General features: G+C 40.4%; 1 protein-coding gene and 1 long non-coding RNA gene across 7 annotated transcripts in view; one reads left to right on the top strand and one right to left on the bottom strand.

Annotated features, from left to right (window-relative positions):
• The window catches only part of RHOBTB1 (Rho related BTB domain containing 1), a 49,113-nt gene extending 40,923 nt beyond the window's left edge, over positions 1-8,190 (top strand). For all 5 annotated transcript variants that reach the window (XM_085583202.1, XM_021535278.3, XM_085583200.1 and 2 more), the window contains 5 exons: positions 36-154; positions 2,010-2,160; positions 4,139-4,227; positions 5,292-5,397; positions 5,901-8,190. In XM_085583202.1, the coding sequence (XP_085439328.1) occupies positions 36-154; positions 2,010-2,160; positions 4,139-4,227; positions 5,292-5,397; positions 5,901-6,070 (635 nt within the window). In that variant the 3' untranslated portion in view covers positions 6,071-8,190. The remainder of the gene's footprint in view (positions 1-35; positions 155-2,009; positions 2,161-4,138; positions 4,228-5,291; positions 5,398-5,900) is intronic.
• LOC146767031 (uncharacterized) lies at positions 35-22,739 on the bottom strand. 2 transcript variants are annotated; one of them, XR_014956260.1, is made up of 7 exons: positions 17,630-22,739; positions 12,984-13,027; positions 12,349-12,467; positions 11,245-11,321; positions 10,867-10,951; positions 5,488-5,547; positions 35-4,613 (listed from the first exon to the last, which is right to left on the bottom strand). It is a non-coding gene; the product is annotated as an uncharacterized LOC146767031 (long non-coding RNA). The 2 variants fall into 2 exon arrangements; XR_014956259.1 differs by lacking the exon at positions 17,630-22,739 and adding an exon at positions 13,600-15,806.
• Positions 22,740-23,280: the final 541 nt, after the last annotated feature.

The following is a 23,280-nucleotide window of genomic DNA, read 5'->3' on the forward strand; positions in this document are numbered from 1 at the left end:
TTTGCAGCACTCCTGTGCCTTTGTTCCCATGGCAGATGTGACATTTAAATTGGATGATGGAAGCATCAAGGCCCACAAGCCACTGCTGATCTGCAGCTGCGAGTGGATGTCTGCTATGTTTGGAGGGTCATTTATTGAAAGCTCCAACAGTGAGGTATTTGTCTATTTTTGTATCTTTTGTTTACAATGTCTGATGGATTTAGGATGATGGAAGCGTCATTTTTTTGAAAGGTTGCATCAATCCTTAGAGTCAGGGATTTATTCTTCCTTGTAAACCTAGGATGCTTTTCTTCTTAAGGCATTAAATAAGGTTGCCCAGGAAGACATTCTTTCTCCAATGCACAAGTCTTCCTCCAGCACTGGAGTGTGTGTTTAAACCCAAAATCCTGTAAAATATTAAATGTGGGGAAGGAAATTAAATATGAATTTGTGAATTTCTTTAAAATATTTTTTTTAGATTTTGTGAATATATATTTAAGTAATCAAAATCACTACAAAGAATACTTGGGGCAGGGACATTGATAAAGAAATTAAAGATAAAAATGGGTTAAAGACATATGAGTGTTAAACTAGAAAAGGAACCTGTTTTAACAGTAGAAAATGAGCTAACTTTAGGAGAAGTTCTACTAACTTTAGTAGAAACTCAGCATAGATTCTGCAATGCATCATCTTGTCCTGGAGTAATGCAGGTATGCAATACAGTTTAAAAGATCTCAATGCTTTGAATTAGATTTTGCAGAAGCCCTGTATTTTCATGTGTCTTCATGGTCTGTTTTTCAAATTCCAAACACTCTGCTAATATTTTTTTCTTGTGCCATACCCAGTTGTGTTTGTTTGTTTTTCTTGTTGGTTTCCATATAGTTATGCTCATATGAAGTGTTCAAGTTATTTTGTTTAATATCCTGATAGATATTTCGCTATTTAGATTTTTCTGGCTTCTTCTAATACAGCTGTAAACATAATTCCTTTCCCAGAGGCACAGTCAACAAGTGGTTCAATAAAAATACATCATTTGATTCTAGTATGCAGCATTTGGCAATGAAGAATATGCAGTTATTTTCTACCAGCCTATTTTAAATTATTAGCTTCACAGTCTTAGCTTAACTTTCCAATTTAAAATATTTAGCTTCCATTTGTAGAGTTTAAAGCATTCAGTAATGCTTTTGGAAGTTTTAAAATACAGGTAGATATGGTTTACAAATAATAAAAACCATCTATTTTTACATACTACCTTTTCTGTATTTGGGGCAAATTTTATAAACTAATTCATTAAAGTTAAAGTTCTCTGCATTAACAAAAATATATCAATAATAAATGAGTTTCACAGCTAGCTGCTCTCACTTGGAGAACTGAGCTGCTTCCCAGAGTGGTTGATGTGCATGAAAGGTTTATGCTTTAGCATGAGAAATTAGACAGTTATTATCTTAGTATTGGTAGTTTCAACCCATGATGTTTATATTCATTACATGTGTGGGGGAAAAAAGGTCTTTTTTTTTTTTTCCTCATTTCTTCAGTTCTCAGTTCCTTCTCAACCTTGTTTACATGGACATTTTGGTTCTTTACCAAAAGACTGAGAAGAGTATTTTCACTGTTATCTTTTGTTTTCTGTTATTCTCAGAATCCACAGTCTACCCCTTGCCAGGATCAGATAGATTGCATTCCTCAAGAAGTCCACCAAGGGAGGTTTGGCATGGGAAGTGCTCAGTAACTATTATGTGTAGCTGTCAATTTGCAGGTTAGAGAGCATGGAATATAGTCACTATTTGATGTGGATCCAATTCCAGCTTGGATATAACCTGGCAAAGGATCTGACTCTGGAGCAATGCTTACCTGTTGGCAGTGTCTTGAACTTGAATGGGAAATTTCTGCTTTGAAAATGTTTTCTCTGCATTTCTGAAATGCCTTCAAGAGAAAAAGAGACAGCCAAGCAAAGTGAAAGAAGTGAAATATAGCTGCTATATGAAAATCCCTTAATAATTAGAAATTCTCTTTTTAAATATTTTTTCCAGGTAGCGCTGCCCAACATAAACAAGACCTCCATGCAAGCAGTTTTAGATTACTTGTATACCAAGCAACTGTCCTCCAGTCAGGAACTGGACACCCTTGAGTTAATTGCATTGGCAAATAGGTTTTGCCTTCCTCACCTGACTGCTCTAGCAGGTAACAATTTGTGGCCTTGTCCAATGCAGTATCTTCTGCAACAGCTGAAATTTGCTTTAATGGTTTTTGGAACATGTAAGATTTTCTCTAGTGTCAGAGATTTTTTTTTTTTCCCTGAGAGGGGTATTGTAATGCAAATTGGTACTTTCACACAGAGAAATGTATTTGCCTCTCTCTTGCCTTTTTTAGTTTTGTGCTAATCCAGCTCAGAACACAGAAGTTTTCTGTTCTTTAAAAACAGAAAGAGTAAACCTTTTCTTTAGCATTGAGTATAATGTCTGTGGATTGTAATATCCATTCTGTTGTTGTTAATTTACCTAAAACCAGGGAGGATTCTGGGTTTTCCATTAAGTAATGAATGAAGTGCTCCACTTTATATTTCTGTTCAAAGAGAGTAACTGAGCCAATTCAAAACTTACCTAGAAGATCATGTTTTTAGAAATGCTGTCTAGGTCCCTTTTCACTAGATAAGAATTGGTAATCACTAGATTACCATCTGGTATATCTATGGGGATTCAACACTCATTTCAGAAAGAAACCCTTTTCAATCTCATATTTAAAGAAAAATTACAGGTTAGAACAGCACTAAAGTTGTAAAAATAAATCCATACATAACCCTGACCTCTGGAGTTGTTTGGTTTGTGTTGTTATGTTTAATTTCTTTTTCTCTGTGTCAATAATTTGGCATTGTTCTGGAGACATGGCCAAGACTAAAACTCAGAGAAAGCTGAAACAAAGCTACACCTACCTACAGGACTACATTTAGGCAAAATTTAATCACTTACCAAACCCTGGCTCTCCTTCAGTTGTGCATCAGGACTGTGTCTGTTGTCTTTACTGGTTCTGACAGACCAAATCTTTATTGCCAGATTTTATTTGCACATTTTAGCTGAAGTTTTAGGTATTTTTTAAGGTAACTGCAGTATAAACATGCATACAATATTAAGAATATTTCATTCCATTTGATTCTTGGTGAAATAATTTTGAGTCCAAAGGCTACTGCCAACAACTGAGCCCAGTAGACTCAAACCAACTGTCAATGTTTCCCAAAAAATACTCAGACTTTTAAGATTCTAGGAAAAGGTTAAGGGGAATCTTGAACTGAGGTGATTTTTGCGGGGGCTGGTCAGCCTTCATCTGAATCCCTAGGAACAGCCATTCTGAAATGACCTTTTCTCTATCAGTGCTGTGTGTGAATCATTAATAAATAATTCAGTGGCAAGTGCACAGTTGATTAAAAACTTTGTATGACTGAAAGGAGACAGCTGATCCATATTTCTAACTTAAATTGAATATTAAGTATGAATTTGTGAATGTACCCATGCCAGAGAAAATCTAGTGGCTGCTGACCTTTGTGTTTCTATAAGTGGTTAAGCGTGGCAAGCACATTTTTCTCCCTCTCAGGATTTTTCATAGAGGTGCACAGAGAGAAATGAAAGAGAAAACAATTTCTATTTCTGCTCCTTGTTTTTCCTATGTGGAATGTGTTTGGAGAATTGTTTACCTGGAGTGAGTGCTTGATTGGATTCTGGTGAGGATTGTTTGAGCCTGATGGCCAATCCAACCCACCTGGGGCTGGACTCAAGTGAGAGGGTCACGAGTTGGGTTAGAGCCAGAGAAAGTAGTATGTAGTTTTAGTATCCTCCTTTTATATAGTATATTAATGTATTTTAGCATAGTTATAATAAAGAAATAATTCAGCCTTCTGAATGGAGTCAGAAATTATCATTTCTTCCCATTGGGTTCTCCTGCATTTACAATAGTTAAGAACCACATCTTCAGCCACAGCTCTAAAGGTCAGAATTTGACTTCCCCCAAATCTCAGCTTGCTAAGGATACCTGTGTGAATGTGGCCCCTGCATAAAGCTGGTTACCACCAGGAGGAGGAAGAAGATGGTACATGGGTTGTTTGTGACCATGGTATGACCTTGCAATGTGACTGTTTGCCCTGTGAGTGATGAGTTTTCTCCCCTAACAGAGCAGCATGCAGTGCAAGAGCTGACAAAGGCCTCCATGAGTGGGGTTGCAATAGATGGAGAAGTCCTCTCCTATTTGGAACTGGCACAGGTCAGTGTACACAGCCTTCTGAAGAGATTCTGGTCAGCTGCAGGACTTGCTTTTAGCTCCCTACTGGTTCTGAGCATTGCTTCTAAGTGGCTCAAAGTATGCAGTTCTGAGAGTGATTGATGATAGAACTTAGTTTTATCTTTTATTTTAAAGAAGGTTTTTTTTCATTAGTTCAAAGGTAAAATATCCATTTAAGTAACCTCAGAGGAGTTGTCTTTTAAATATATATTTCAGTTTGTCTTGATTGTGGAACTTCCAAGCTCCATGTTCTCATGACCATGGTGCACTAACTAACATGAAAAGCAATGTAATGAAGCTGTTCAGCTTTGTGATGGCGATTGATTCTTGCATTCCTTTCAATTCAGTTCTTAGAGATATATTTAGACCTGTATTGCAAAGAGAACATTTTTTGAATCCTTAAACTGGCTACTTAAAGTCAATAATCTGATAATTCAGAGTATGTGCAAATCTTCTTTATGTTCAAATGCATTTCAGTATTTCTTGAGTCCCATAAATAATTAAAAAAGAGAGCTCCCAGCTCACAGTTAAACTGCACACCTGTTTCCCAAAATGCAGCAGACTCCCAGCTACAGTGGAACAAGCTAAAATATTAAGTTTTATTATTCTTGATTTCACACTAACAGTGAGTCAGCTGCAGCTTGGCTTGAAGTAGCACTAAAACACTGGCCAGCATGCAAGATTCCCTGCAGCTGTTTTCGAGACCCTCTCTGCAACTCCTGTAATCCTGTTGCAAAACCAGAACTGAACCCTTCCCAAGAGAAAGCAGTTCACTTCATTTTTATCTTAAGACAGGCAGTCTTTCTTTTATTTCCTTCTCCTGGTTGGAGACAGAAGCAGTATCTCTAACTACTGTTAGAATATGCTCTGTGGCCAGCACCTAGCTCATGTTTATACTCCAAGATCAGAGCTGGCAGTCAGAATGAATGCCTGGGACAGTATGGCCAGGTACCATCTGCTAGGACCATTCCAGCTTTAGCTGTTAATAGGGGCTGCAAAATTGATAACCCAAGGAAATGGAATAAGCTCTTTGTTTTTCTTCCCAGTTTCACAATGCTAACCAGCTGGCAGCTTGGTGCTTGCACTACATCTGCACCAATTACAACAGCGTTTGCTCCAAGTTCCGCAAGGAAATCAAAGCTAAATCTTCAGGTATGGGCAACTTCCCCACCAGGTTTCATCAATCTTCCCCATCTTTCTCCCCACCCAGTTGATTAGACATAAAGACAAAAATGAGCTCACTTGGCTAAGCCATGAGACTGAACCTCTGTGCTATCTTGAACAGCATTCATAAATTCTTATCTGCAAAGAAAGGTCATAATCATTAGCCTGATTGCTGGGCAAGCATCATGTTCTTTACCTAATTCAGTGATGCTAAAAGGAACAGAGCTCTTTTCAGGCTCTGCAATGAAAAATACTTTGTAAAGGACTTGCTTTTTTAATAGTTTTGGTGAACTAATGCCTCTTGTGTGTAACCACTTCCAAAGTCTTTTCCCACATAGGGCATTTGAGGAATCTGGGTGAATCCTTGATAAGCAAGCCAGCATAGGGAATGGATCAATAATTAGCTGCATAGCTTTTTGCAAGACATTTCTGGGACTTGTATATCTTACTGGCATCATTGGGGATTTTTTTCATTGCTTTTTCTTTATCAGATAATCAAGAATATTTTGAGAGGCATCGGTGGCCGCCTGTGTGGTATTTAAAGGAAGAAGATCACTACCAGCGAGTTAAAAAGGAGAGAGAAAAGGAAGATGTTGCACTGAACAAACATCATTCAAAGCGGAAGTGGTGCTTCTGGAATTCCTCTGCTGTAGTTGCCTGAGCAAAGCAAATAAGTGGAAATCCATAGCCAGAAGTTACTCTTATTGTTAGAAATAAGATCAAGTTCAGGTTTTCAGGAAACTGTGTTCCACTTGTGCATTTATTACTTCTAGGGTCAAAAGCACAAGCTCACCGAAAATGAGCCTGGAACAGCTCCTTGAAGTCATATGTATATTTTTGACTGGTAAGCAGATAAATGTCAACCATTATTACATTACTTTTTATACAAAAAAAAAAAAAAATCCAGCATTAATGTTTAAATCTCCATTTGGGAAATATTTTTATACTGTCTGGTGTATTTTGTTCAGATAAAATTCTGGATACTGTTTTGTTTTACAGACCACAAAATAACCATGTAGTAGCTTTGTAATTAGATTTTAACTATTTTTACTATGCGAGTACAGTGACATAGACAATCTTCAGTCATAAGAGACTGCTTTTAGAGTATCTCATAAAAAGTCATCTTAGGAAAAAAAATCTAGCTGTCTACTATAGGTTGTCTTTTTCAAACTAAGTACTGTGCACTGGTAATATAATTAGATGGTTATTTCCCCTTTCTAAAGCAAAGGGTTAGTATAAGATCCAATAACTGCAAGATATAGAGTGCTTGATCTTTGCTCAGCTGAATAATAGACAGTATAATTACCTGTTCAACTGCAGGGAAATGTATTTCTAATATTTGCCATGTAAGTGCAAATAATTATGACTATGTAGGCCATGTGAAATCTAGTGATTCTAAGTATTCAGAGGTTTTATACGTCTAGATCAAAGAGGATATTTCTAAAATCATTTAGAAGGGCTTATTAATTTATATCCTTATACAAGTATGGATCTGAATGCAAAAAGCAGTTACACTGCTTGCATTTGAATTACTGCATGGCAGTTACCTTGTTCTGCAGGATCTTCACCATGCAGCCATTCCTCACGCTGAATTCCTTTTTGCTTCAGTGCAAGCAAATGAAAGGGCTGCACAAACAAGTAGATGTTACCTAGTGATCCAGCATTTTGTAAGTGAAATAGGGTCTTCAAACACAAGATTACTTCAGTTTAATCCAAATTATTTTATAGTTTTTCCCAGGTAGAACTTAGAGTTTTAGGTTATTTTTAAGTAGGTGATATATTTCCTGTGGAAGTAGATGTTCCCAGAACGCTGGGGGTAGACTGATGGCAGAAAGGCAGGAATTCTGCCCAAGTCTTGCAAGGCAAGCTTCCAGTGTTTCCAAATAGCCTATGTGTTTATGACTTTTTATCAACCACTACTCTAAAGCTGCAGTGTTATGCTAGATTACATAAGGATGAGAGCATTTTTTAAAAGACCAAAACTAAAATACATAGACTGTAGAACATACACATGCAATCCTGTGCAGTGTCTCAGGCACAACTCTGTAACCAAGGTAGTATTGTGTATTAGGTTTGTTAATACTGTTCTGTGCTGGCAGCTCAGCACACTAATGTGAAAAGCTGTTTGTTTGTGGTTTTTTCTCTGTATCCAAAGGCAAGGCAGTACAGTCCCCCCCAGCACTGTAGGTGAGGAAAGGCTTTGTCCTGAAAGCCATAAACACCTCGACATCTTTGCATTCTGCACGGACTCATGCCAGGCTGAGGCTTCCACAGCTGGGTGGTGGGAGCCACCAGCACAGGAGAAGAGGCTGCTCTACAAACCTTCATGAGGAGAGCAAGTGAGAGATTCCTACCCCTCTGAGATCCATCACCACGTGGTGATAAAGAAGGGCTATAAATGATGGTTGCAAATATGTCTCCTTAATTCTTGGTCAGTGACAATGTGGACAAGAACATGGAATGAGAGAAGGTGTACCCAGACAGAAAAATAGCTGTTGTCATAAAATGTTAACCTGTCACATTTTAAGTAAGTATTGCTACTAGGTTTTACACAACCAAAGCTACTGTATGATTGTAATCTTGCCAAACTGTAATGGATATATAAATGAACCTGAGGTATATGCAATAATATCCAGTTATTTTAGTTATCAGCTACTATAACCAAGTGGCTGGTTCATTTGGTTGATGCTGTCTATGGCCTTTAATCTTGGTGGTTATTTTGTGTTTTTTATTTTGGAAAAAAAAATTCAATAAAACTGTTTAGTTACAAATTGTCTCCTAGCTCTTTAAAGAAGCTTCCTTAATTTTGCCTTGCATCCTTCCCTTTTTAGTGTTGCTTGTAAGCATTCAGTTGTGCTATCATTCATTGAATTTTACTGAAATTTTGCATATTTGCATAGCACATTAGGATTTATGGTTGGGAATGTCACAAGGAAATCCTACAGAGTTTGCATATGGTATTGGAAGGTTTGTGCTTGTCACTTACTGTTAAACTGCACAGCAAAAGAAAAACAAACCTCTTGCCACTTTTCCCCATGGTTTCTAATATTTAATTAGCATGATATTACCCAAGGGACATGAAACTAATTGGTCATGACAGACACAGGGAGGAAAAATGTAGGTAAACAGCAGGATGTCTGTAAGGTTTTCAGTATGCTCTGACACTGTTTTCCCCACTTTCTCATTGCCTTAGTTGTTAACCATCTTACAGAATTCCTCATTACCTATTAGCAAACCTTCAGCTTCATGAATACAGCTTATTTAATTGATAGCTGTGTAAAGTTGGTACTTTTCTAGACATTTTTTCAAGATATCACGCAAAGAACGCCATGTTAAGAGCTTTGAAAAAATCACTAAGCAATGCAAATGACACTGAAAGTACATTCAGTATAGTATTTGTTCTTCAAGTGCTAGTTTATGAAAATGTTACATATCTAATTTACTTTTGGAATCAAAATTTTATTTCTTTAAACTTACCATTAGTAAAAGGTAATGGGCTCAAAAAAAGACTGATGATGTCAGGTGTAAAAATGTTTCTCTTGTTTATGACAGAAGCAGTAGCATGGGAGGAAAGAGCAAATCAGAAGCATTGCTCTCCAGGGTATACTGTTTGAAATATTAAGACTAATATTAAGAAGTCTTTGTTTCTGGGGAGTCTCATTCATTTTACCTCTTAGAAACATTGTTTTCCTATTTGTTCTTTAAGACAGAATTTCTGCCAGCAAGATTTTCTTCACCACAACAGAAACCAGTTTCTGTGGCTTCCTACCAGCAAGTAGCCAGCCCACCAAAGCCAGAAATAGCCAGTTGTTGTGTAAGATGGGAGTGGCCAGACTTCAGCCAAAACTCCCTGACTTAATTCACTGAAGACCTACTCTTCACAGTCCTTTAGTCAGATCAGGCCTCAAAGCGAGTAAAGGTAAGCTAGACAGTACTAAAAATGTGGCTATGTTAGAAGGGTTGCCTAGTAGAAGAGAGTAATCTGGAAATCTCTTCTGAGCACTGAAAGCATGGTTCTAACAGAGGGGGTAAGGAAAAGCAGCACAGTGATTTATTGTCCTAATTCTCCAGCAGCTTGCCTACAGGTAGCCCTCGAGAATAGCTTATGCCTAGATGTGTTTGATTTGTAAAATTGGGGGATTTCTTTTTTCCATCTTCAAATAACAAGCACTGATAGAGCAACTGAAGGCATCTAGGAAATCCTTCTCTCAGGGTCAGGTCTCTCATCCTCTGTACAAAGAGGTTTAGATAAAGATCTAATGTACTAAATAGGATTAATTTTGGTACGCAAACTCCAGGATCGTGACATATTTGAATTCTTCCAGACTTTAGGATTAAAGTCTGGTGAAGAGATTTGCTTTGTCAGATGAAACTACAGTTTTGTCCCTATTCTGTCCCTTTTTTTTAAATCACTGTCTCACTACTCTTGTCACTGGATAGGCCAGCATTTATTTACTCTGAATTGGATTCCAAAGTATGTACTATGCAGTGAGATGTCTTTAAGGGGTATGCTTGCCACTCCTGAATCCCCTTAGATTTTTGGTCTATTAAAACGATCTAACAGCATTTGCATGAGTTTACTTCTCCTGCAGGCAAGATTCCCATTGAAATGGATGAGATACTACACACACACACTTGGAGCTTTGAGGTGCCGCCTAATGAATTTCCACATTATCATTTGCCTGTGTTCCAAATCTCCCAAAGAAGTTTGCTCTGTGTACTGCATGCAGGATAAGACAGTGTGTTAGCAGTGATAATCCCCATCCTGAAGGCTCTACAATGGGATAATTCATTGTCACTTACCTTACGCCTGTGCCTTTAGCTAAGAGAACACAACTCATGTCATGGATTCACTTTGCACTAGCAGCCAGAGTAGTGAGACTATTGTATATTTATATATGCAAACTAAATCCCTCACTGCTGCTTACATAAAAACCTTGATTTCTGGTATAAATATGAAAAGCTTTTGGATCAAGGCTACAGGAGGCTAAGATGAAAATTTGAACATTAGAAGATGCAAGAATGGTTATGATAATATATCCCAGCTCTAGAGAAAATCAAACTGAAAAGGCAAAACTGTGATTCAGGGCAAGCCTAGCATGGCACAACAGACTTGTGATGGCTCCTTTAGAACTGTTCAGCCTCACCAGCTGGTTTGTAAGCAGGCCACATAGCTACAACATCCCACTGGTATCTTCTGCAGCAACACACATTGCCAAGAGGCAGGTCCTACATCCCACCCCCACAGCATGAGGGGCACAGGTTATAGTGAAAACATTACAGTACATTGCTAATTCATCTCAAGTCTTTTCCTGTACACTGTTACCTGTCTGTCCTTTGGCCTGAAGAGCTGTCCAGTAACACTTCCTGGACATCATATATCTGTTTTGTATATGTTGTATTTGTATATGTTTTTGTGCCATCTTGAAGGATAATCCAGAACATCAAGGACCTTACCCCAACACAGGAAGGATCTCCAGCCAGTTTCCTTCCAAGTGGCAGCAGATACTGGAACCAAGCTCTGTGGCATCCAGGTATTGGCCTGTTTAGGGATTTCAAGATAAAAATAATATAAATTAACAAATTTGCAAAAACAAAGTCAGAGACTGAGTGACTGAACACACAGGCATGAGTATGGACAGGAGTATTTCAGGTACCATCTGAAGATGCTAAACTGGGTGGGGGATATTCCCTGGACATAGCAGCTCTGATTTTCAGCTTTAAAGAAATGCAGCCTTCACCATTAGACAGATTTAGCAAGCTGGGTGCCATCCCTCTGTATTGCACAGGTCTGAGGCCATGGAGGGCTGTCTCACCCCCCACCCTCACACTTACCTGAAGTTTTAGATAAGCAGCCAGGTGAAGACCTATCACAGTGAAGATTTTCATAAGAAATTTTCTTGCCTTTGACACTAAAAAAAAAAAAGATTCTTTAGTCCCCACTGGGATTAATATTTTTTTTTAATTTATGGCTGTATAATAAGGATTACATGGCATTCCGGGTATTAGTACTGAGTATTCAAATTATCCTCACAGGTTATAAAAAAACCCCTACAATTAGCAGTTTATGAGTATATGATTACATTTGCATCTTAGTCATTAAATATAAGCTGGTCATTCTGACTACATGATCAGATGTGATTGCCTCCACCACCCAATATTTTAAGTGTTAGTTATGCAGTACATATTACAAATAAATTTCTTTACATATTTCTCTTGGGTCCTCAATTACAGCTACTTGTAAAATTTTGTGGATCCCTGTGCTCTTTCTATCACATTTACATTTTTCAGTTATAGAGTGTGCAGGGTGAGTTTCTAAATAATTAGCAGATCTCATCATGTGTTGAAAAGCAGATGATGGTGCCTTTCCCACAAGCACTCTAAAGAAAGGGAGTTTCTGAGGAGTCCCTGGGGTGGGAAGATCTCTGTGAATCCTTCATGCTCTTGCAGGAACAGGACAGCTCTCCCTGCACAGGAAGAGCTGCATCAGCTTGCAGGGGATGTGATTGAGTGTCAGCAGTCCTGCAGTCTGTAAGGCATCCCACAGCACTCTGAAACAGCCTCAGCCAGGCGTGGCCATTCACACATTTACTGCTCATCTCCCAAGGACTCCCCTTTCCTTTTGGCTGGCCAAGGACAGCAAAGTCCAAGCGTGCAGAGGTGATTTTTGGCCTGCTGGGTGCAGTGCAGCTCTGGCAGGTGCTGCAGCTCCCACAGCTGCACAGCCCTGCCCTTCTCAGCTCTCCAGGGTAGGAAAGGTAATGAGCTGTAGACAGATGTCTGCCCTTAATGGGGTTTTTTATCTTCTATGGGGTTCTGATTGATTGTTTGCTGTAGTCACAGCAAGGTTTGCTTTCTGGAAGCTGTTTGTTGAGAAGATAGGCGGAATAAGAAATAAAAAAAAATAAATGACTGTACCAAAGATTATTGGGTGATTACCTCAAGATAATTGGGTAATTAGGTTAAAGACTTGCTTTCCTTTCTGCTTAGGCCTCCAGGATGTCTGAAGGTGAGGAGGTGACTGAAGGTCAGCACAGGCATTGCTGGGCAGAATTTTCCTGTTAATAGAACAGATTGCTCCTCTGTAGCTGAACAGAGGGACAAGAATGCTGGTGCCTAGGAGTTTGTTAGAATCCATTAAATTATTCATCTTCAATTTTTTATGCTTCTTAATTGGAAAGGCACTATAGTAGGTGCTGTAGGGCTCCAGGAAGTGTTCTTTGCCCTGCACTGAGTGGGGGTACAGGGAGCACATGGTGCCAGGCATCTGTAAAAGGCAGATGCTGCAGCTGTAGGGGTAGGATTTAATGGCCTTGCTGCTCTCTCCTGGATCCATGGCTTTTGTTTTGACATTGCTCACCTGCCCAGCCCATTAACAGAGACACTTGGGCCAGGGAGTGTCATCCTAGAACCACATTCTTCCCTTGGACTTCAAAAGATTGTTTCCTTATATCTGGTACCCAGACACTGAACAGAAATCCAGCAGTCTTACCCACTGCCCTTTCAGCCTTTCTAAGTTGTTTTTCAGTCCCTGTCAATCTTCCCATGCAGAGCAGTCAAGCTGCAGAACTTACCAGATGACACTAGGGGTGTGAAGAGCTTTGAGTTCCCAGGTAACCTGGAAAGGTTCATGGAAGAGAAGTTTACTGGGATTAATAAATGCATAGAAAAACATGCCTGAATGAGCAATTTCCAAAGTCAAAAAAAATAGCAGGGTGTTTGCAGAAGAGCTGTTGCTAACTGGTCATGCTCTTTGTTTCTCTGGCCATCAGGTTTTGGCCACTGTCAGACACAGTGTAAAGGACAGACAAATCCTTTGATAAATGAGAGTAGTGCTCATCTCTTCTCTCCAGAAGTGCCGAGATGAAGAATTCAGTGTAAGAGGGAGGCACCTAACCATGTGCTCCTTTGCAATAAGCCTACCTAAGAACCCTATCCAGCAGGGTTCTTTCCATGCCCTTTGGCTCATCACCTTCCACTATTGAAAGTTCTTGTGATCCTTTAATGCTATTGTTGTAAATGCTAATAGTAAATCCAGGTGACACTGACGGCAGCAGGTTAACACACAGCACTCCAGTGTGCTTTCACTGCACCACCTGCACTGAATGGAATTATTGCACATCTAAGCCACATCTTGGCAGGCTGGCCAGCATCCACAAGCACCCATAACCACTCTAGCACACTTTGTACCTCCTGGATGTTTATCCAAAATTTGTACCAGACTGCTCTTCTGATTCGTATATCTTGTTCAGCAGAGTCGAAACAGAAATGGTTTTGCCAGGGTCATGCAAATGATCAAGACCTGTCCCTGATCTCACCTTTAGGTGCACAGCTGATCATAATCAATGCTTAATGGATTGTCAGGTGTAAGCTACAAGCTCAGCTGTTCTCTCTGTAATTGCTTCATCAGCTATTTTCTTTCAGGGACGTGTAAGCATAAGACAGATCTCTTTAACTTCCCTTTTGGCCTCAATTGCAATACCTAGTGAGTAAAATCCAGCCACATTTTCCCCTTGTCCATTCAACAGTCAGCTACACCATCATCCTCTGATTTAGCATCAGCTGAGTGAAGCACTAACCAAGTCAAAACCATTTGACACAGGCACTTGGCATTTCCTGAGCATCCTCATTCTTTGACAAGGCTTTAGCTGGGTACAGGGAAGGCAGACTGGCACAGAAGTATTAGTTCTGAGTTCTCTGTGCACTGGCATACTGTAGGAAGCCAGCAGGCTCCTCAGCCCTTCTAGCCAGCCAAGAAAGCAGTCTTCTGTAGTACATGGAGGGTGGTCTTCAGCCTGAGGTGGAAACCAGAGAACCCCAAACTTAAGGAAGGTGGAAAGGCTCTCAGGGAGTAACTAATCATTCTATTAGCATGAAAGTTGGATGGCGTCAAATGAAACTAGCACAAGGTAGATTCAGAACCAAAAGCTCCTCTTCACACCAGTGTCAGCTGAGCTGCAAAATTCCTTGCCAGAGAACACAGCCTGGAAGCTTACACAGCTCCCAAAAGAAACCTTTAGGGAAGAAACCTATGAAATACAGATCATCACCTCTACTTCAGAACTTAAGCCTAAGGCATTGGAAGTTGGGAATATACTACCAAATAACATTTTGTGCTTACCTTTGTTTTATATTTCCTGGAGCATCTGCCGTTGGCCACTGTCAGAAGCAGGAACCAGGGCAGAGAAGACTTTTGGTTATCTGCTTGTGGCTATTCCTTAGACTGTGATTAAGGACTCTCCTGCCTCACTACAAAAACCCAAACCTGTTGTTCCCCTCCCTTTGCTGCAGCAGAGTCCCTTGGCTTCTATTGGGTGTCAGTTCAGGAGCTCATCACTTGCCTGATGGCAAGTACAGGTTCAGCCCATGAAAGGGGAGGAGGGAAAGCATAGGATTTATCCTTCTGTCTATTCCTGGAATGTTGTAGTGTTCCTACACTGTTGTGTGCCAAAGAGGAGGTCAGAAGATGTCAGATCCATGAAGTGACTGTGGAACTGAAAGACTGCAAAACAGACACCCCTTTGAGCACCAGAATCACACCCAGGCATCAGCTCCTGGGAGTGACACATACTGGTCCTGCCTAATATTCCTAATGATGAAATCTGCCCTCAGACTTCAGTGAATGCTGGTTTTTGTTCTGGGTGATGCTAAATCATATGGGGATGCACAACACAAATATTATCTGCCAGGGATTTTAAATAATCTTGAATCATTTTTCCCTAACCAAGCACCCTAAGTGATGCTGTAGATTCAGCTCTTGTGATCTTCAGGGTCACCTGCACTGCCCCGCTCTCTAGGAATCCCTTCTGCATCTTGGGAATTAATCAGTTTCCAATTCTAGAGATGCACAGTAGCATATTAACAAAAGAAATCCCTGCTGTGAGCGGTGATAGTAGGGAAAGAGGGAGATATGTCTTGCCTTAAGTCTGGCCCTAAGCCTGTTGCTGACTGCAGAGAGCCAAGGTAAATACATGTCCAGCATCACTTCTGCCTGCCCTAGGCCTTGCTTCTTCCTCACTTGGCTGATTTTCACAGACAAAGCACCATCACTTAGTGTGATACACATTCCTCCTATTGCACTGGGAATAATCCTTCATTGCTATAAGCTTTTTCAATTTTCTTAAGGCCTTTTACTACTTTGCCAGCATAGCATAATTTATTTTGTTGAGTGGTTTACACATTGAAGTGTGTGAAGTTGTATTTATATGTCTCTGATGAGTTCTTTCCTGGCTAGTGGATCAGTGTTGTGGAGATTTTTTTACTGTAGCTTTTTGCTTTCACAGTGCAATTTTTCACCTAAAAATGAGACTCCAGACCTGCTGACTTCTGCCACTTCACACCAGTTCAATTCTCAACTCCAGTTGAATTCTCAACTCCAGCAGACACAGAAGCTCCCTGTAGTGGGAGCTTCTCAGTTTTGTCCAGAGTAGTTGAAGACCCTTTAAACAGCAAACTGCACTGTCCCTCTGAGGGGCTGTGCTTGGGTTTTCTGGCTTCATGCCCTTAGTTTAACTTACATATGTTTTTCCATGTATTTCTTGCATACAGTTTTAAAAGTTTAGGTTCTGTCTACTCTTGCTTTTAAAACTGAAGTGGCTCTTTCTTGTCCATACATTCTTCTCCCTTTTGGAACACAAGCTTTTTGTAAACTATAAGGTGTGGGCAACAAGTAGTGATTAAACCTAGCTGTGGGTGTGCTTCACATCAGAGCACAGCTAAAGTTACTCTTGTTTTTGTGCAAGTGCCATGAGTGACTGAGAGCTTGTGCAGCACCTCAGGTAGGACAGAACAAGGCACAGTCAGAGCCATCAGACACTGCCCAGTCCTCACTACTTTTTGTGAAAGCATGAAGAGGCAACACACTCCTCCCAGATATGCCAATAAAGAGATTTCAGTCACAGCACATCACTTGATGTGCCATAAATGCCTTTTGGGAAGTGCCCAGGTTCAGCTGAGAGTCATGTTTATGTGAGGCTTAGGACCAGGGTTTTTTAATAGAGACCCAAACCTTAGAGAGAACACCTATATTTGTCAATGGAATATATATGAAGTCTATTGTTATTAAACCAATCTGGTTAACAAAACCCACAGCTTTTCCTAAAGACAGATTCAGAGGATTTAAAGTTCAGGGAGAATAGCACCTTCTGTCCTTGCCCTGCCTGACTGGCATCCTGTTGGGCAGACTAGGCCCTGTGACACTTACTGCCTTTTTGGAAGAAAAATGAAAAGAGTATTTAGAGGAGGCTGAAGTGTTCATGGTAGGGAACAGGAGAAGAAGCCAGGCCTTGTTAGTAGATGCAGAATCATCTCCCTGCATTCACCTCAGCTGAGAAGGGTCTCTGCAAGCCTCATGCACACACTCAGCTCCAGGTGCTCCCCTGGTGCCATCACCCTCTGACCTCCAGCTGCAGGCAAGCCCTGGAGCAGCTCATTAGGCAGGGCCACAGGTGAGTCCTTAGGACAACTTCCCACCCTTCCCTTTGGATGAGTGCCACCTGCACAGATGGCTCCCCTTGGCTCTGCTTTCTGCTGAATTGTAGGTATTGGAGCCTGCCTCAGATCAAATCTGACTTTGCATTGCTAGCTAGAACAGAGCTGTGTGGATGGTTGTAAAAGAGCATCATATTCCCTCAGAAATAGGAGGCTCTCTTCCTATTTTGGGATCTTTTACCTGCTTGTTGTAAGGGTTTTGAGAATTGCCAGGAGAAGAGGAAAATGTGTCAAAAAAGGCATTACAACATCTAAAGAAGGCAAGTTAAAATCTGAATGAGCTGTTGGGAGCCTCAAGCAATAGTAGTAGCTGATCATTAACTTTTCCTGAGTAGAGCAGACAGTGCTATAAAAACATATTACTAAGATTAATTAATTTAGTACCACAACACTTCTTTTAAGTAGGTGGATTACCTCCCTAAATAGGGAAAAAGTAATAGAAAAGTACTCTGTGGAAGTTAATTGGAAGTACATCAGCTGCACAGAGCCCCACACCTACTTGTACAATTCTCTCTTACAGTGTTGAGCAAAGCATTTGCCCTGCTATTAGTGACCAGCTGGGATTTGTGGTCAAGATATCCCACATGGCAGCTCATCCCTACAGTTATTAGATGTTTTACTACTTATTCCTTAATTAAACACCTCTTTCTTTAGCACAATAGTGTAGTGTAGCAGCAGGGAGCAGTGACTGAAGTACAAAGATGATGGGAATTTACAGCTATTTTCTTACCAGAGGCATCCAGCGTGTCATGAACTAGCACAAGCCAACCCCAGTGAAAGCAGCAGAAGAAGGCTGATAGCCAGCTGAGGTCCTGGATGTCAGAACTAGACAGATGAAGCTGTAAGGAGCCCCTAGTTCAGTCTAGAAGCAAACATACAGGTTAAACAAACACAGACCTAAACTGGTAAGAGCAGGCAACCACTGAAGTGCCATGGGATCGTAGATTTTATGCAGAGGGTTTCTATAGATTTTGGAAGAGAAAAAAAAAAATCTCCTTTTCCAGTTTACACTTCATATATAATAGAAGAAAAAGATCCATTTAAACCCAAGAAGCATGAAGCAGTTTACCTTCTACTTCCTTTTGCTGTAAGGACTCTTCTTTTGCCCTCCAACAACAAACTCTGAATGAGCACCTTCAGTCTTTCTTAACACTCCTGTTCCCCAGAAGCTTTTGCAGCCCCTCCCCTCCTCTTCCTCCTCCCCTGGGCTTTATTTCAATGGGCTTTAATCTACAAAGTTCAGCATAGGTTTGAATTGTTATACCCATCTTTTTCTGCTGAAATTGTGTTCTACTAAGTGCAATAATGCCTTCTTGCTTTTGTTTTGGAAGGAAAAGAGTTTTAATGAAAAATATTTGTATTTTTCATAGTGTAGACTTACTCATACACTTTGACCTGTTTTTCTGTTGTGGAGTCATCTGCCATAGCCTTGTCTAAAATTTGGAGCTTGGATCTCAAAGAGGGCATCTCCTCAGAGGATCTTGAGGAAGAAAGGTAAGAGAATTCTGCTGATCATGAGAGAAAGTGGTGTTTAATCCATTTGTGTGTGCTGTTGATTCACTTTCAGTCTGCAGCTGAAAGTTTCCTGAAATTGTTCACATGTAACCTTTCTTCCTTGGTTCCATCAGACAGCAAGGCCTGAGGAATGAATTCAGTGTTTCAGTGTTGCTGTCCTTTGCACAACAGAAGGCAAACACTCCTCTGTGTCTGCTCCCTGACCTCCTACAGAAGTGAGAGATTCACCCCTTCCTTGGAGCAGCCTTTCTCTGATGCTGTGTCTGCCTGTGGCATACACACTGCACTTGGTGGCAGCCTGTGGGCTTGTGGGGAATAGGTGCATGTGACTAAATAGATGAAGAAATTACTGGGGATGCTCACATGCTTTGGATGTGTCCATCTGAAAGGCTCTGGAGCTGTGTTTTCTTCAGCATGATGAAGCTCTTGGGGATGTTCTGCCAATCTCTTTAGGTAAAAACTCCTAGTTCTGTAATTTTACCTGCTGCCAGGAAAGTGATGGGTATTTTATAGAACAGATGTGGGTGTGTTCACTTCACCTGCTCCTGCCAGCCCTGTTACTGCTGCTTGGGGCAGTGACCTCCCGAGCCCACCGTGGTCATTGGACGTGGGACAGGCCCAGGAGGGCCTGGGATGGACCTGCTGCCATCAACAGAGAGCTCTGGGGGACTCACACCCTCCCCTCTGGGCCCTTGCAGGAGGCTGGTGTGGGAATGTGGAATTTTTTGAGGTGCTTTGTATAAGGCAGTGGTTGTGTTCATCCAGCAGATCCAGGCTGACAAACCACAATCAAGTACAGCTAGTTCCTATAACAGTGGGGCTATTTATCTTGCAGTCTCTCTGAGAGGCCTAGGGACTTTAAAATCACAGAATCATAGAATCTGCTGAGTTGGAAGGGATGCACAAGGGTCATCAAGTTCAACTCCTGGCCCTGCACAGCACCATCCCTAAAGACCCATACCATATGCCCAACAGTATTATCCAAATGCTTCTTGAGCTCTGTCAGGCTTGTTGCTGTGACCACTTCTGTGAAACAAGAAGCCTTTTAAATGAGAGCAGACACTGATAATCCCATGTAGCCACAGGACATTAAGCCTCCAGTATTGATGTCTCACTTTGATTCATTTATCTGGTCAGAAAGTCTTATGGGGCCAATTGAGATCACATAGCTCATAATTTTATAGCCAGAAATTATTAAAATAATAACAATAAAGTAATAATAATAAACCCTCACTTACTTTAATGACAAGTCTTTATGACTGACATTTCCTCCAGCTTGCGTATAACTCCCATGGCCTGAAACTCTTCTGTATGAGTCCCATGCTCTTGTTCTACACTCCCAAGGGTAAAATCTGAAAAGCTGACTTGAACTCTTCAATCGGTGAAAGTCTTTCTGGCCCTTATAAGAGAATTCACTGAATAGAAAAATCTTTCCTTTGGAAGCCAATTTATTAAAATGGCAAAGTCAAGCACTGTCAAAATCATGGCAAATGCTTGGAGCCTGTCACTTTGAAATTGTAGGGCCAGATGGTGAGAAACTTTTCTGCTGGTCAGGGAAACTTTCTGAATGCTCAGCTACTTAGACCAGACTGTTTTTTGGGTGTTTTTAATTATGTTTTCTGTATGTTTCAAGAACAAAACTTGGACTACCTCTCATTTGTCATAAGCTAGCAGCACGTATCACCTGGTGTAGGCCAGCTGCTTGAGGGTAATGTCATGTCCCAGAATAACCTTTCCATTTTGGCCATGCCTTTGGTAAATCAAGGAAGCCTTTGAGCTTATTCCTTGTCATGTGCTCCTCCTCAATCTTAGCAAGCCACAATTGTAATGCAGTGGCATGTTAGTTTTGCTTTGGTTGGTTGTTTTTTCCCCCAGGAGACCTGAAGTAACAGAATACTTTCAGTATATTACTTAAAATCCAGACAGCAGGACAATCCCTGTCCTAACACAAGGAATGACTGCAGAATAACTAGTGCTGGCTGTGGGCTGGCTACTGAAGTGCAAACTGCCTGGGGTATGCCTTCAACATGCTCTGAGGCTGTTCAAAATTCTGGGGTTTGGTTCTGTTTATCTGGTTGCTGCTGAAGAAGCTTTCCTTCCTCTGGTATTTTAAAGGCATGTGTTGTGACCTGTCACTTGCTAGATTTGTTTGATGTGAAATTTGAGTCTGGCCATGGAAAAACACACTGCAGGAATGTGTTTATTTTGCTCTCTGCTGGAGGTAACACTAGTTTTCAGTTTTCTTGAAGATTCAGCCGAGTGTTGTGTTGTAAATGTAATAATCACATTCAGGAGGAAAATTGGCATGTGAGATCTACAAATGGAAGGCCCAGAGCCTGCAACTTTGCTTGAGCTTCTCCCAGGCAAACAGCCACATTCCCACAAAACTCATTGCAGAAATGGTGCTGGAAACACCGAAGTTCAAATTCCCAGCTATGTCCATCCTCCCTAGACACAAAGGCAGTCTGCTGAGCCTGTTGGCTTCATCAGCTGGGAGATACTCTCCATATTTCAAAATACCAAATGGATTTTAGGGCCATTTACTCCTATCCTAAGAAATTACAGAAATCAAATCAAACAAGCGATGGAATGAAAGCAAAACCATTTTTCAATGCTGCTTGGCTGCAGAGAGATTGTCAAGCACAATAATTTACTTTGCAAATGCTCCCTGTTTAAAGTAACTGTTACATGTATGCAGAGTACTCCCAGTTCATATGACAATATAAAGATGTTGAGAGCTAATTCAAACAGTTGATACTTGTTCAAAACTTGAAGAAGGGAAACCCTGGACAAGAACTGCTTTTTGTTATCCATAAACTTGTCTTTTTCTAAGTCAGGGTTATTCTTAACTAAGAAAACATTACATGAAAAAAATATTTTACATCGATAAATAAAATGCTATGTATAATTTTTTCATTGCAGCAAACCATAATATTAGAGCTAATTTTTTTTATTCTTAGTGACATGAGAGCAAATTAAACTCCACCTTATTTCTCTAGTTTTCTCTCCAAGGGGACCAGTCTAGTTTTAACTGTATATGAAGTAGCCACCTGATAACTCTAGTTAGAACACATTTTATATTTTTTTAAGGAAAAAAAGAGCATGTCCCATAGCCTTTCCTGTAGCTTTTCAGGAAGAAGTTGAGTGCCATCTCAAGCTCCCCCAGCACAGGGCCATGCAAGCACTGCAGTGCTTGTTGGTTCCTCTCCTGCAGCTGGCAGCATGTGTGTTGCAGTGCAAGCCATCCTGAACCTCCTGAACATGAGCTTTAGCATTCCTGCTGCAAAGGGGCACAGCCTGGCTTGGGGCCTGGCTGCTGGAGATGTGCAGTAAGAGTTAAATCAGAGTCAGTCCCTGGCTGGGCTTTCCAGGAGTTGAACAATGATGTATGGGGACTCTCAGAGTTAAGTCAATGACAGATTCTGCTAAAGACTTTCTTTTTCTTTGTGCTCAATCTCTGTCTATAAAATTAATGTTACTTATGGAAATGGGTATGCTATGTGTGATTTTTAGTTCACTTTGAAAATGCTCCAGTATAAAGCAGCTGCTTTAGTATTTTTCCCTACTTACCAGCACAAGTACTCTGTCAGGTCCACATGGCATAGCAGAGGGACACCTGCTGTGTATTTACATTTATTTATGATATTTTACTACGTGAAAAATGCCATTTTACCTAGACTATATTATAAGCACTTGAATGAGAACTGGGAAATTATTAGTGTGTGCTTTCATTTCCAAGAATAATTATCAAAGTACAGCTCCTACACATTAGCACTTGCATTTCTGCCTCAAGCAGCTCAATGAACAGAATTATTACTATAAACTTACGGTGGTTATTTAGTTGTACATCACCCTCTACATTGATAGGAGAGAAGAAAATCCTAATGCTTCATGTACCAGCACTGGGGAGAATTTTACCAGGCATGTGACTGTATAATCCCATGGCTCTAAGAGCAGATCGAGTCATCTAGGAAGTATTTGACATACTTCTGCTTTTAGCTTTTGCATTTAAGAGAACACAACAAGTAAAAATAAGACCTTATATTTGAAGTCAGTGTTGAGGACCAGCTTCTCAACTGCTATAAATGTGACTCTATTATTACTATTATTTACCAGCAGAAAATCTATTCAAGCTTGTGAAAGGTACTTAAAAAATGACAGCCTGCAAAAGAAAACCACAGGCGTAATTTTGCACACACGTATCAAATCCAAAATGGAAAATCTGGAGATTAAGCATGCAGATCTCAAAAATATCACTGCAAAACTGGCCACTGAGGACAATTGATAGCAATTGGAGAGACTGATTATGAGTCTGTTGTAGTTTAACTATATTGACTGGCACTCCTATTAAGCATAGTCATTTTGATCATTAATTTCAGCCTGAAACGGTTTTTATAGAGCCTTTTGTGCATTAGCCTAAGTGATTCTTCACTAAAGAAAGAAATCAGTATGTCAGTACGGTACTGGACATCTTTGAAGTTTGCAAAATTTAACTGCCCAGATGTTTCATGAAAGGCTTTCAATTCAGATATTATTTTCAGCCTGGCTGCCTACCAGAAAATAAATACCCTTCAATTTTTCATGGAGCCAGGAGAGTCTGAGAGTTTTTCTGCTCTTCCCCACCCCCTGCCTGGCTGCCGGTACCGAGGTGCCAGAGTGACACCGCGTGGCCAAGGGAGAGGCAACACAGACTTTAGGAATAAAAAGAAAATGTAACTTTTATCCCAAAAACACATCAGGACTTTACATGTCCTGTTGCAGCTCTTCAGAAATAATCTTTGTTACAGTTCCATTGTTTTTATTTTCATACATCTATGTATTAAGCCCCAAATACTAAGAAAGAAAATAAAATTTATTTACTTACTG

This window comes from Lonchura striata, chromosome 6 (assembly GCF_050655825.1).
Source record: "Lonchura striata isolate lonStrDom1 chromosome 6, ASM5065582v1, whole genome shotgun sequence".
Classification (NCBI taxonomy): domain Eukaryota; kingdom Metazoa; phylum Chordata; class Aves; order Passeriformes; family Estrildidae; genus Lonchura; species Lonchura striata.